This window comes from Struthio camelus, chromosome 3 (assembly GCF_040807025.1).
Source record: "Struthio camelus isolate bStrCam1 chromosome 3, bStrCam1.hap1, whole genome shotgun sequence".
Lineage (NCBI taxonomy): Eukaryota > Metazoa > Chordata > Aves > Struthioniformes > Struthionidae > Struthio > Struthio camelus.
Genome location: NC_090944.1, coordinates 4,074,136 through 4,088,318, shown reverse-complemented (window position 1 = coordinate 4,088,318; position 14,183 = coordinate 4,074,136). Strand labels below are relative to the sequence as shown.

Here is a 14,183-nt window from a genome sequence, read left to right as displayed (position 1 = left end):
CATTGCCTTTGGTGTGCAGGCAACTGGGGTTTCCCAGACACACTCAGTTCGCTTGGGAATTGTGCTGATGGATAAACCAGCTCCCGTGGGAGTTGCCAGAGGAAAAGCAGAAGCCAGTTTCCTTGAACTGGAAGCAGCTGCAGTGTGGACGGGCTAGAAGAGGACTGGAAGACAGTGGCAGAGAAAGGCAGCCCTGTGGCCACAATCACATCACATGGCTGCAAGTGCCAGGGACTCCTGTGGAACTGTGAGATTCCTGCCATCTTCAGTGCCAGCACCCTCCTGCCTGCTCCTGTTGCGGGGGAGGGCAGGGGGGGGCTTTCTCTGTGCTGTTCCTCTATAGCACCTAGCACTTGTCCAAGCAACACAGGGATGCTCTTCAGAGCTAACAGGCCACACCGTCAGCTCGTGTTACATGCTGAAACTCCTGGCAAAGAGGGGGGAGCTGCGTTAAATCCCGAGGATGATACATCAGCAGAACCTTGCTGAAATACAGCATCTTCCTACAGACACAGGCACTCACGCAGGTGCTCTCCAGTGCACATGTGAAGACATACATGGGCTGATGTGTCCATGTGTAACTTGACTGGAGCTCACGTTTATCCCTGCCAAAACAGAGCGACCAGAGCCATAGCCCTTCCTGCTCCATTTTCCCCACAGGGAAGGGTGCATTGGTGTTTTCAAGGCTACTGAAATCCTCCCTTCAGCCCCTCTGGAGGAATGTCTCAACTCCAGCACACGGGGCACTACTGAGCATGGCTGCCCCTGGCTGCATTGCAGATAAACCTCTGTTTTTTCCAGGCTGCTTCAGCAACTAGAGCTTTCTCTGGCTTCAGCTTTCCTGCAGCTGCCTGCCCTGCTCTTCACATCCAAGCTACGGCCCTCGGAGATCAGAGGAAATTGTCTCCACTTTCATTGTGCTTTGGAGCCAAACACCAGTCGACTGAGCACAGGAGTGCAAGAGATTCCCACGAGGATGCAAATACGGCCTCTGCATCCCAGCCCCCGGGGACGGGCAAAAGGGGCCCAAGGACACAGTCTAGCTGGGTAAAATTGGCCTAGCATGGATGCTGAGGAACGCAATGTCTTCCTTCTGTCTAAAGGACTCCTAGAGGGGCTGAGCATCGGAGGGCAGAGGTGGAGAGGACAGGAATGGGAAGGAGAGCTCTCTAGTTCACTGTCTGCTGCCTGCTCTGTCCTACCTGCCTTTACCAAGTCTCTCCCAGTGATCCGCCTGGTGCCAGGGCCCTTCCTTGCCCAGAGCCCCAGCCAGACTGGGAAACTCTCCCCTCCAGCCAAGGGCCTGTGGACGCCCTGACCTAGGCTAACCCCTGCCCCTGGGGCTGCGTTCGGGCTGGCTGCATTGGTCTGCCCCCTTCCCCATACCAGGCACTAGCTAGCAATTTGAACTCCTCGTCTAGACTGACACAGAGAGGTGAGGAGCTGCAGGGAACTGAACAGATGGGAACTGAAGCACCCTGCAAGGGCAGCTCCACAACCTGTGGGGAAGCGGAAGACAGCATTTGATGCCTCCAGTCTTGGGATCTCTGGCCATGCCAGTCTGGTTGGGGGTCCCAGGCACATGGCTGTGCTGAGCTGGGCCATGGAGAACCAGTAGAAGAGTGGGGAAGCAGGGCTCCAGCCCCAGCCACGGGTTTTCCCTGGGGTTTGTTGGCTGGCAGATTCCTTACTTCTTTGGTTTCCTGGGGGAAATATCAATGGCAGGGCCTGGTGCCAGCATATCCATGGGGAACATGTCAGGCAGGGGGGAAGCAGGGGACCCAGAGACTTTGGGGTATGAAATAGGTGCCAGCTGAAGATGAAGAGGCATTGAAGATTTAGTCAGCTGGGCTCAACAGGCCGAGCGTTAAGGACTGCTATGTCCAAGTGCCACTTTTCGTAGGCTGCCTCCCTCCCCACTGCTCCCCATGACAAGGGGGGTTGCAGCTTGTCTGCCCAGCTGAGGTCTCTTCTCCCTGCTTGGAGGCTAAGCAGGCCCTGCCCTTCCCCCGGATCTTGGGCTGCGGGGACCTGTTCAATGCCCGGCTTGTCAGGGTTCAGCAATGGATGCGTCTCCTCGTGCTCAGGGACCAGCCTGCAGCCTGCGCGTGGAACGTCTTCCCAGTGGTGCAGCACGGTCAGTGCTAGGCGTTCCTCTGCCTGCTTCTTCTGTCCCGTGTGGGTAAAGGGAGGACTGAGTGTGGAGAACTGGGCAGAAGAGACACCAGGGACAGCAGGACCAAACCTCCTACTGACAGCAGGACCTCCAGTCTGGCTTTGCAAACTTCTGCTGACATCCTCTTCCCCAAGGCCACACACACTGCTCCTGCTGGCTACCTCTTCCAGCTCCTACCAACTTCAAGGCAGCAGAACTGCCTAGTAGTTGCTCCTCTCCATCTCCTTGGGCCCCCTTTGTTCTTGCACCAACACTCCCTAACTCCTCTTTCTCCCCTTTCTACTCCTAGGCACTCACAGAGAAGGTCCAGATCCCCTACCAGCCTGTATTTTCCCACGCTCAACAAGCTCTATATCCACCGACACTGCTGCCCCCCTCCTCTGCACCCCTCCTGGTCTGCATTCAACTGTGTTGCGTATATACAAGTGATTTGGACACAACCATTGTTTGGGGATGCAGCTATATGGACAGTGGCTTCCTAAGCCCTGGAAGGGCCAGGATGGGCTATCTGCATTGGTCCTTTGTCATAAACTGCCAGCAGGAAGGTTTCAAAGGCAGCTTTGGTCATGCCATGCCGTGGATGCTCACCAGTAACTCTGACAGCAACCTGGGTCATCTATAAGACACTGTCTAGCTGGTGACATAACGCAGGCCCCACACAAGGGGGTGGCTGGAGAGACATTGCAATGCTGCAGGGGGTGATGGGATTCAGTTCTGGATGATGAGGGGACACCCCATGCCCCTGCTCCCCTCCCCACCTTCACGCCATGGGGTGCGTACCATTTTCATCCTCCATCTCCGTGGCGCCACTGAAGACCCTCGTGGCCACTTTCACTCTTCCTCCTGGACCAAAGGGCGGCCCATCCACTTGGCCCTCTTTGCACAGCTTGCACAGCATTTGGGAAGGCTTCATGGGGTCACGCCACATGTTATACCCATGTCTGTGAATAAGAGCACAAGGTCAGACTTGGAGGAAGAAGGAATTTTTGTTTCCATCTGCCAGAAACGCAAATGTTACTGCCCCTCAGGAGCCAGGATTCATCAGGGAAGGATCTGAGGCTCCACATGTGAAACTTCAGAGCAAGGTAGGGCCATCCAAGCCCAAACTCTACGCTTTGCCGATACCTTTCCACCCCAGGCCCTTCACTCTGTGCTGACCCAGACCTGCAATCCCCAGCGCCCTCCACTTTGCCACTGATGCTCAGTTCTGCTGCTCCGGCCCAGCTGCTATTTCAGCAACCTCTTCATTTCTATATCCAGACCTACCAATGCCCCTCAGTCCCTTCCTCACCGCCCTGTGCTCCTGCTTACAACCTGCTCTCCTGCTACCCCACTGTGCTGGTCCCAAAGCCCACGTTAAGACTGAGGGCACAGCACAGATTCCCTCATCATCAGGCAATGAAAGAGGGAGATCCCTACAGGAGATCTAGGCCTAGTGCGGAAGATGAAACTGACACGGGTCCAGACACCAGGTTGCACAGGGAAAGCTTGGCTCATACATGGCATAAGGCTGTGACACCCCACAAGTAGCTCGGTGCTTGCTGTAGTAGTGGTTCTCCAGGTCAATCTTGGTCTCTCCAACGAGGTCGTCGGTCCCCACCAAGTCCCAGTCGTACACCGCCACCCTCAGCATGGACTCCATGGGAAAGGTGGCCTCAATGTCAAAGGACCTGTGGCGGGAGAAAGGGTGGAGAGGGAGAACAGGCTGTAGCCATCCAAGGGTTTGGATGGCGCTCAAGACACATGCATGGGTGAGGTGGGTCTGCTCCAGTCTCTGGACAGTGTTTAATTGCACCTCCCACTGCAGTACATTCAGCTTACGTGTTGTCACTAATTCTCTGCGCGGACTGCTTCTGAACTAGCAGCCCTAGAAGGGAGAGCGATCATGAGGATCGCTTGACGTGGATGTCCCAATAGCCCTGAAACTAAATGTGTGTGTCACTGGAGAGCCGGCGATGCTGTTACTTGGGTCCAGGCCTAGCGCTTCCTAAAGTAGGCACCTATCTTGACCAGATACGGATAGCTCTTCAACACTCTTGACAGCGTTGACGAGACTGCTGACAAAGCAGGACAGATGACTTCAATGGGGACAGCTACACTGCACCCAAGGAAAGTTCAGGGCGATCAGTCCCATCTTTCGACCCCAAGCTGGGGCTATGGGATGGGTAGGGTGCAGGCCCAAGGGCTGGTGAGCTTCGCTCACTCTTCAGGGTGAAGACAGGTAACAGGGCTCGGGCAACTCACTCGCCAAAGACAGGATTCAACTGTTGGGAGATGTAGTTCTCCTCATCTTTGATGTCTGTCTTCCCCAGCTTGATGGCAATATAAGGATCAGCTTTCCCATTGATGTCAGCTGGGGGCAGCTCTGTGGCCTGTAGGGAAAAGATAAGATAGGTCAGCCCAGTCAGGGACAGTCCCTATTCTCCATCCCTGAGACCAGCTGGCCTTACCTGGCCACAGCCATGTGCCCAAGTCCTTTTATAAGGTCACCTAAATATAGGGACTCAATTTAAACCAGGGATCAGTCCTGCCTTCTGCTAACCTATGTCCCTGCCTAGGCATGTAGTGGGGCTAGGTGTGTTGGTCTGGGCTGACTCAGGTCAAGCCCAAGTGGCTGTGTCCCCTTCGGAAAGACATAGTCACAGTCTCCTTTGGCTTCTCTCTCATCAGTGGAAAGACGCAGGTTCCTCTAGCTAGAGACCCTCAGCAGAAACCTGACTGAGATGTCCAGAAGACATCCCTCCGCCTCTCTCTTTCCCTCCATGGATTTATTAGGGCCACGGGCTTCTGTAAGTAGCCCCCGCAAGCAGGGGTAAGTATCCTCAATCTCTCCAGTTCAGAGTCTAGTTGGAGGTCTATAACGAGCAGTGTGCCCCAGGGGTCAATACTGGGTCCAGTCTTGTTCAACTTATTCCTCAATGACCTGGATGAAAGGACAGAGTGCCTCCTCAGCAAGTTTGCTGAGGATGCTAAACTAGGAGGAGCGGCTGACACACCAGAAGGCTGTGCTGCCATTGCGAGGGACCTGGACAGGCTGGAGAGTTGGGCAGAGAGGAGCCTCATGACATTCAACAAAGGCCAGTGCAGGGTCCTGCACCTGGGGAGGAATAACCTGGTGCATGGTGCATGGGCACCAGGACAGGCTCGGGGTTGACCTCCTGGAAAGCAGCTCTGCAGAGAAGGACCTGGGAGTCCTGGTGGACAACAAGTTGACTATAAGCCAGCAATGTGCCCTTGTGGCCAACAAGGTCAATGGTACCCTGGGCAGCCTTAGGAAGAGTGTTGCTAGCAGGTGGAGGGAGGTGAGGGCCTCCCCCTCTCCTCAGCCCTGCTGAGACCACACCTCGGGTGGTGTGTCTAGTGCTGGGCTCCCCAGTACAAGACAGACATGGAGCTCCTGGAGTGAGTCCAGCAAAGGGCCACTAAGATGAGGAAGGGCCTGGAGCATCTCTCCTAGGACGAAAGGCTGAGAGCGCTGCTACTCTTCAGCCTGCAGAGGAGAAGACTGAGAGGGGAGTCTCATCAATGAGTCTAAGCATGTGAAGGGAGGGTGACAGGAAGACGGGGCCGGACTCTTCTCCATGGTGCCCAGCAACAGGACAAGAGGCAACGGGCACAACCTGAAACATAGGAAGTTCTGTCTGAACATGAGGAAATACTTCTTTCCTGGGAGGGTAACTGAGCACTGGAGCAGGTTGCCCAGAGAGGCTGTGGAGTCTCCTTCCTTGAAGATATTCAAAAGCCATCTGGACACAATTCTATGCAACATGCTGTAGGTGACCCTGGTTGAGCGGGGGGAGTTGGACTAGATGATCTCCAGAGGTCCCTTCCAACTTCAACCATTCGGTGATTTTGTGATTCTGGGATTGCAATCTCACCTGCTATCCCCTTCTCAGGGCAATGAGATGTAGCACTGGATGGGAAACCAGGTTAGTGGGAAACGTAGGTGAAAGTAGGTCGCATTTATAAAACAACAGGGACAAGGGGTTGGCAAAGAGCCACCCAGGTGCTTCCAGCAGGGCTGAGATATCTCAAGATATCTTATCTTGACATAAGAATGGAGGTCAAGAAGGACTTTTTCCAGAGTGCACTCCATATAAAGAGACAGGCTGGACCACATTGATTATCACTCGGCATGTGTCCCAGGAGGTGACAAGCCCTTCAGCCAGATCTACTAATCCCTGCCTCCTCCTGGTTTGCTCAGCATATGCCTCATTGATTATCTAAAGGGGATTATGTAAAGAACCAGAATCTCGTAGTCTGGGCTGATCCAAATTCTTCTCTGAAGTTGAGCACTACAACGGACACCTCCATCCATCCTGTAGGCCAGGTGTCTGGACCTCACACAGGCTTAGTATCCCAATGGGGAGAGCACAAAGCTAGGAAGACGCCCCTTTCAAGGGCCCATCAGTGAGCTGCTTTAGTCCTCATGCTGCATCCTTGACCTTGCTGCCATCTGCTATCAGGTGGATGCTGGCACCAACAGCACCAAGAACTAAAAGTCAACTTCTCTGCAGCTTCAGCACCAGCTCTGGGTGCGAGCACTGTAAGGGAACACAGCATCACGCCTTGGCATACAACGTGGTTATACTCACCCGAACAACAGAGACTCGGACCAGCACATTGATGGGGTCATTGCTGGCGATCCCCTGGAACATGCCCAAGTCGGGGTCGTATCCTGCCTCCTTGCCCGTATCATCACGGAGCGGCACTTTGTAGACACAGATGGAGCCCTAGCACAAGGGAGTGCACAGCCTCAGTAGTCCTGCTGCTCCCGAGGCTCGGAGCGAGCAGACCCATCCCAAACCACCCTTCCTGAGAGCCCACTTTCTCTCCTTGTTTCTAGCCCTGTGCTGTAGTAGACAGGCGAGGTCTGGAAGCTTCCTCTGCCTCACAAGCACCCCCTGCAGAGGATACAACCCTGAGCAGAGCAACTGGACAACGTGAAGGACACCTGCAGAGGAATCAGACTAGCAAGGTGCTCACAGGCAGGGAATTCCAGGAATACAACTGGCAGAAAACCAAGAGCAATGGAAATAAAAGGTGCTGTCAAGGCAGGGGCTGGGAAATCCAGGAACTACCACGTGAAACACAGTTCATTTCCATGCTCCCTGACCGTCTGATCACTCCCTCCAGCAAGAGTTTAACTTGCATGCATTGGTGCAACATGGCAGGCAGCTCCGTGCTATTGGTGAAAAATAGTCTGCAACGATAACTCCAGGCATGACTTATATCCACAGCGGGTGATAAAGAGGATCTGCTTTGCCCTTGGCCTTCTGTAGGAATCACAAAAGATCTGGTTGCTGCAAAGGACTGCCCTCTGCAATGCACTCTGTGAAGCCACCTGACTCCTGGGGCTATCCTTGGAGGCTTACCCTCCCTGCAAGGAGATGTGGTTGAGTCAATGCAAATTGGTCTCTCTTACATCCAACCTCCTTTCAGCTAATGCACCTTCAAGGAGAGAACCCTATAGACAAGGCTTTCCCAAGCTGTCCCTGCCCTGACCCAACTCAGCAGCCACACTCACTCTGAGCCTCCCCACTAGCCGCTCCTCTTCTCTTGCGTCGTCATCATTGTCCCCGATCTTTCCACGGAGCAGGTTGAAGGTGTGCAGCCAGTCCTCAAAGTTATCAAACTCTCTTTCCAGCTCTTTGTTGAAGACCTGTGATGACACAAAATTAGAGGGGAGCAGTTTAAAAAAAAAAAAAAAAGATCCAATGGTTACCCAAGGACAATCAAAGAGATCATGGACATCACCGTTCCCAGTGACTAATTCTCTAGGATGCAAAGGGATCTCCAGGTCATTGGGTCAGACCTTGATGACATAAGCACCTTCCCAAACTGATCATGTATAGGAGGGAACCTCAGCTGAATGGGCTGTGTAGCTATTCCCCTTATGTGTATAATCCGGGTTCAAATTCCTTCTCAGGCCCAGAGTCACAGATTATAATACAGTAAAGTCCATGGACCACTAACCTGAACCAGGGCCCTTTCCTGCACTGAGTCTTGGCCAGGCTAGCTATGGCCCACAGGAAGCTCTCCCCCACCCAGGGCCCATCCAAACTGCCCATGGGATAGCCTTGCCCCAGGCTATTCCCTGCCCCTGCCCAGCAGTGGGATGGGGCTGGGCACATTGGCCTGGAGCCCTGGCGCCAGGCCTGGGGGCAGGGTCCTGGTTTGGGTTGCTGATGGGCAATGCCTGGCCCTGATCCATCTCCTACTATAGCTGTAGACTCTGATTCCACCGTGGGGAGGGTGTTCTCACCAACTTAAAACATCTTCCTCCACTCTCAAGACCAAGTTGATGTCTTTCTCATACTACTCATTAAGCTACACAATTGCCTGATCCTTCAGTGCAGTTACAGAGAGCAAATCATAGCTCCCCCCACCTTTGGTTTTTTTTCCCCTGTAATTCCTGCAAGTACTTCTGGTTCCAGCTGCATTGTGTGGGACAAACCCCTCCAAGAACTACATACAGTGATGGCTGTGATTCCTGCTGCCATGAGGCATGTTGGGTTTCAGCCCCACATACAGCAGCTGTTTGGGCACTCAGGATGCCAGTCACCTCAGGAGCTTTAGACATCCACTGGCTGAACATGGGAGCTGCCTGATCAAATGGGGGCACCTCTGGATGGGCAAATCATACAGTCATATGGGAACCGAGGTGGGAAGGGACCGCTGGCATTCAAAGTTAGAGAAGCTTGCCCAGGGTCAAGCTCCCATGTCTCCAAGGACTGAGAGCTCTGCAAAGTTGCAGCACACTCATGATGCATAAGTTCATTGTAGGAAACAAATGATGCTTTATGTCCAACAGGAATTTCCTTTGCTGCATCTTGCGTCCATTTCCTTCTGCACTCTCCTTTGTCCTCTGCCATATCCCCCTGCCACGTACCATCAGGTACCTGAAGATGGCAATTCAATCCCCCATTCACCTTCTCCTCTCCAAGCTGAACAAACCCAGCTCTCAGCCTCTTCCTCTTCTTGTATGCCACGTCCTCCAGACCTGTGACCACACCGGTGGCTTCCACCACTGGACTCACTGCAGTAGGTCAGTGTCTTCCTTGCGCTGGGGAGCACCAGTCAGGACAGAGAAGCCAGAAGGGATCTGACAAGTGCCAGAAAGAGGGGAAGAATCCCTCCCCTCAACTTGCTGGCCAACTCTTGCTAATACAGCCCAGCATGCACTTGGCCTTCACTGCTAGAAGGGTTCACTGCTGACTTTTCCTGTCCCCAAGATCCCAGGTCCTTTCCTGCAAAGCTAGTTACCCTGAACTCTCCGTCTATGCAGAGAATTTGACAGTCCCAAGGCTCATCTCACCTAGTGCTAGATACCCCTCACACAGGTGAGATGCATCCAGCAGAGCTGATCCATCCTACTGTGTTTTCCACATGGCTAGGATCTGACTTCCATCCTGCTGCTGAGCAGGCAGAGCCTCCTCCTCCCCCTGCCAACACACATACCTTCAGTTCATCAATCTTCAGCTTGTTCTGCTTCTCAGGAAGCTCAGTGGCTCACTGCTGCTGCTGCTTCTTATCATCTTTGGGTGCCTTGGACTTCTTGCTCTTTGCCTGACCCTTGGAGCCTTTCATGGGAGAGTCATCCGGTTTGATTTCTGAGTCCAAGGGGAAGCAATGGGGATGGAGGAGATGGAAACGAGGGTGAGGTGGAGCGGAGGAAGACAGAGAAGGGGGAACATGATCACAGGCACTCAAACAAGAGGAACATGAAAGCTGACAGCTGCTACTGCCTGCAATTCCCATCTCAGTCCCACAGAAACCCTTCAACCTCTCTCCTCTCTTTCCTCAGCTCTGGCCATTGCTACCCAGCTCACAGCATTTCCAGGAGCCCACAGATCTCTGCGTAGGGAACTCCCACAGTTGACCCGAGCAGGAGTCATTTGGAGGACTACGAAACATGGACTGAGAGCCTAGGCTCTGCCTAGTTTCAACAGCACTGAAAATATCTGATCATAGCACCTTCTTGTCTTCTTTCCACTTGTCCTGCTGGGCTGCTAGTACAACACCCTTCCCAGTCTTCCCTGAAGGGCTCATTTCCCCATCTCACTCTGGTCTCCGCTACGTCCTTTGAAGCTGACAGCAATGGCGTTGGAGAAAAGAGAAGGGAGTGAAAAACATCAAGGGCACCTGGCTGGGCCCTGCTAGGTGCGCCCATGGAAGAGAATACTTCCTGTGCCCAGACCCCTGACACGTGCGCAGCTTGCAGAGCAAAACCCCTGCCTAGGTGTGGCTGAGGTGACAATGCTTGAAGCTCAGTGCCAAAGCACAGACTGCTGCTCTTCAAGGGTGACGCCAATGACTAGCTGCAACAACAGGCTCTTACGATCTCGCTCTCTTCAGAGCAGTCACCAGCCAAGGACACAGTACAGTCTACCTAGAAAGGCATGCTCAAAGGAGGCTGCACAACACTGCACGCTTCTCCCACTCATGTGCAATCCCCAGCCCTCACTGCCTCTATCCCGCCAGCTTTCATGGCTGCTGCGCAAGGCAGATGAGAACAGACAGATGACAACAGATAAACCTTTAATGGGGAAGAGGAAAGCAGGAAGGAAGGGCAGTGTCAAAGGGGAAAGTGAACCCTGCTCAGAATGACTGACAGAGAACGAGGAGGCATACAAGGACACCCCCCCAACAGCTCTGCTACTACAGCAAGCCCAGGCAGAAGCTGCTCAGAGTCATTGCCAAGCTCAGCAGCACCTGGCCTCATCTTTCTCATGATACAAAGGCTAGTCTTCCAACAGAAGCCAGACTCTCTATTTTTCCCACCTAATGGAGTCTGCACAAACAGGACAACCACCCCCTCTCCTCTGAATTCACGACCTATGGAGAGCAGGGGAAGCAGGCAGCGCTGGGAACTCAGTGCTATCTGCTGCTACCCTTCTTTACTCCACTGCCCATTTAGTCCATAGGGTGGCCCTTTGCTGAGCCCCTACGCAGAGGCTCCTAACCTTCTCCCTCTGCCCATTCCCATCTCAGTCTTCATGACTGAGCTGGCCAATCATGGCTCCTCAGGGAAACACTCACCAGCCCTGCTTACCAGGGACTGCCAAAGAGCCTGCAGGGTGGACAAGGTCACCCTTGGACAGCAGGTCCCAGCTCACTCATGTTCACAGCCCATAGTACTCTTGGTATGAAATTGGCCTCACCCAGCTTGAGGCATCTGCAATGCCCCATCTGAGCTACTGTCCCCCAGACTCCTTGAGAGAAAAACGCTCTTAGGGCACACTTCATCTCAGGACAGTATCTAAAATAGGTCAGAGAACCGGCCCTGAAAGGCATAGTTTTCTCTACTGCCCATTCTAGAAAACCAGAACACAGACTACACTTTCAGCTTTAGATCACAGACTACACTTTCAGATTACACTTTTTTTTTTTTAAAACAGATCACTCTTCAGCTTTACACTGAAGATAAAAGCAGTCAGGTTAGATGGATCCCAAACATCTTGCCTAGTGGACTCTTCCCTGGCAAAACTGGGGCAAAAGGAGGCCTCCATAAAGCCTCCCTCATGGTGACGAGGGAAAACCCTGCAAATGCGATATTAACGTATCTGTGCCTTGGTGTTCTCAATAGACTTTGAGCACACAGCCTTGCAGCTCTATAAACGCATGGGCAAGGGGATGCGACTACTAACTTCTGAAGGCACAAAAATGCCTTCAGTCAATAACACAGATCCTAGTCACTAATCTCATTACTTCCACACAGCCTTCCTTCCAGCAGGGATGAGCTGGAGGCTGCCACAATGCCACACTCGGACTGGGAGTCCCCTGGCATTTGCAGCCTGATACGTCAGCCCAACACAATCCATACCAGGTCTGCATTCACCAAAATTGATCCCGCCTGGAGATATGCAACACAGCACGAGTATCTGATTGAGCAGAAGAGCAATTACGTGCTCGGAATTGGGTGCCCAAGCACCAAAAGGAACTCTGGTCCTACCCTTCCCTGCCCCGTTTCCTCCCTTGCTTGCAAACAGCTCACCCTCAGCAGTCTCCATTCCCTCCTCCTCCTCTGCTTCTGCTGCAGCTGCTTCCTGCTGCCAAAGTTGCTGGGGGAGAAACGAAATGAACAACGAGTGGCCAGTTGCACTGAGCTCTCTGTGCTCATTGAAAGTGCCTAGCTTAGGGGTCGCAGCTCTCCCTTTCTCCTTTGAGCAGGGAGCTAGGATCTAGCCAAACTGGAGAAATCAAAGTTGTTCAACACTGTTGAAGACTGTGACGCTGCTAAATAACTGTGCTCTGAATACAAACGAGACACAAAATAAGTACACCCAAGGAAAAGAAATCCTGCTCAGCTCTGCCGGGTGAAAGCCTGGTTGACAGTCAGGCAAGGCTGGCGAGAAAAGCAGCATGGCCCCAAGCCTTTGGCCACAAGGCTGCCCCGGTCTCTGCAAGAACAGCCTATTAGACAGCTAAAGCACTTTTACCTCTCTCTTGCACTTGTTTAAATTGTGTGTCCATCCAGGAAGCTGGACAGAGCCCAGGCAAGTGGGGATGGCTCTAGGGTATCCAAGGAGCAGTTCCCAAGGCCAGGGATGTTGCCAGTGCAAAGAGCCTTTAGTTTTAGGTGGTTCTGTGTAACAGCGGAGGATCAGGCCCCACAAGAGAAAAGAAACACCCTCTCCCTCACTGTACAATTTTTCAGCACTGGTACGCGAGCAGGAATTCTCACAAAGGCAGGGCTCAGCCATGAGCAGGACTGTGTGCGAGGGAGAGTCTCTCGCAGGGGATGGGGCAGGAGGAGCAGGAGGACGTGTCATGTTTGCATGGGATCCTTGTGCACTTGGGCAGTTCGCAGCTGAGACACTGGGAAGACGACTGGGCTGGTACCAGAAAGGGAAACGGAATGAGCACCTGGCTGGCGCAAGCCCATGTGCCCCTTACCAGCTTGGCAATGATCAGGGAGGCAACAGACAGAAACAGCAGCTGATCGCTGCTTTTCTACCACCCCATTTTTCACACCGGGGATGGGGACTTCAATACACATACTTCCCCTCCTTCCTTAGGCCAGTGGTCCCAGCCTTAGTGCTGGGAATGGGCACTGTTTGCATTTCAAAAGCAGTCCACTGCTGTGCTGTCCCAACAGATGTTGGGACTGTGCTGTTCTGCTGGAAATAGCCGAGACCTTGTAGGCAGGGAACATCTTCCTGCACCCCCCTACATGCACCCCTCCACTGCTCTCAATTGAAGCAAAATACTTGGACCACCAGTCCAGCATGCTCTCATCCGGCTCCTCCTCTTCTCCTTCCTCTCCTCCTCCTGCTCCTCCTCCTCCTCCTTTATTCTTCTTTTTCTCCTTCTCTTCCTCAGACTGCAGGAACAAAGGAAGCAAAGACAGAGAAGAAGAGGGATCAGATGGAAGCAAGATGTCTCTCAAAGGGCCAAGGAGATGGGTAAATCCCTTGAGAAGGCAGAACCCTCCTGGCTGGGCTGTATCATTAGCACCTGCCACCTTTTACAACTGGAGAAACTGAGGCTCCGAGTAGCAAAGGGAGCTAGCTGCCCAAGGCTCCAGAGAGATAGTGTCAGAGTCCTAAACCAGAGATGTCCTCATCCCTTTTCCATCATCCCTTTCACTCATGCATTTCCCAGGCTGAAACACCTGAAGCTTACATGGTACCAGGCCCCCCTGTCCCAGCAAGGTATCCTGAGCCCGCTCAGTGCGTCACTATTAAGCCTTTGGGAGGTGGTACCACAACCACATAGTTGTGGTGGGAATAATCATCATGCACACTCGCAGGGTGCTGCCTCTCCTGCTCCTCCCAGCCCAACTATGCCCTGAAGTGCTCACCAAAAAGTATTCCCAAATTTGCAGGGACCAAGCCAGTGCTATAGCTACGGTCTAAACAACGTAGCTCTGTCTTTGCCTTGGCATGAAGGGGCCCAGGTCCCTGCTTGCTCGGGGAGCAGTGTGGAGGATGCATGAGGGCGGCTGGTGCCATGGTGGCCACTGCCTTGCTTGCTGGGTCAGGGCTTTCCTGTGTCTGTGCTG

General features: G+C 53.3%; 1 protein-coding gene across 1 annotated transcript in view; it reads right to left on the bottom strand.

Moving 5' to 3' along the window:
* Positions 1 to 14,183, bottom strand: part of LOC138066510 (otoferlin-like) — an 84,221-nt gene that overhangs the window by 5,134 nt on the left and 64,904 nt on the right. Inside the window, 10 exon segments of the mRNA XM_068936379.1 lie at positions 1,692 to 1,813; positions 2,032 to 2,175; positions 2,958 to 3,117; positions 3,676 to 3,846; positions 4,421 to 4,548; positions 6,772 to 6,909; positions 7,704 to 7,838; positions 9,638 to 9,789; positions 12,174 to 12,240; positions 13,359 to 13,502. Of these exon segments, the coding sequence (XP_068792480.1) occupies positions 1,692 to 1,813; positions 2,032 to 2,175; positions 2,958 to 3,117; positions 3,676 to 3,846; positions 4,421 to 4,548; positions 6,772 to 6,909; positions 7,704 to 7,838; positions 9,638 to 9,789; positions 12,174 to 12,240; positions 13,359 to 13,502 (1,361 nt within the window).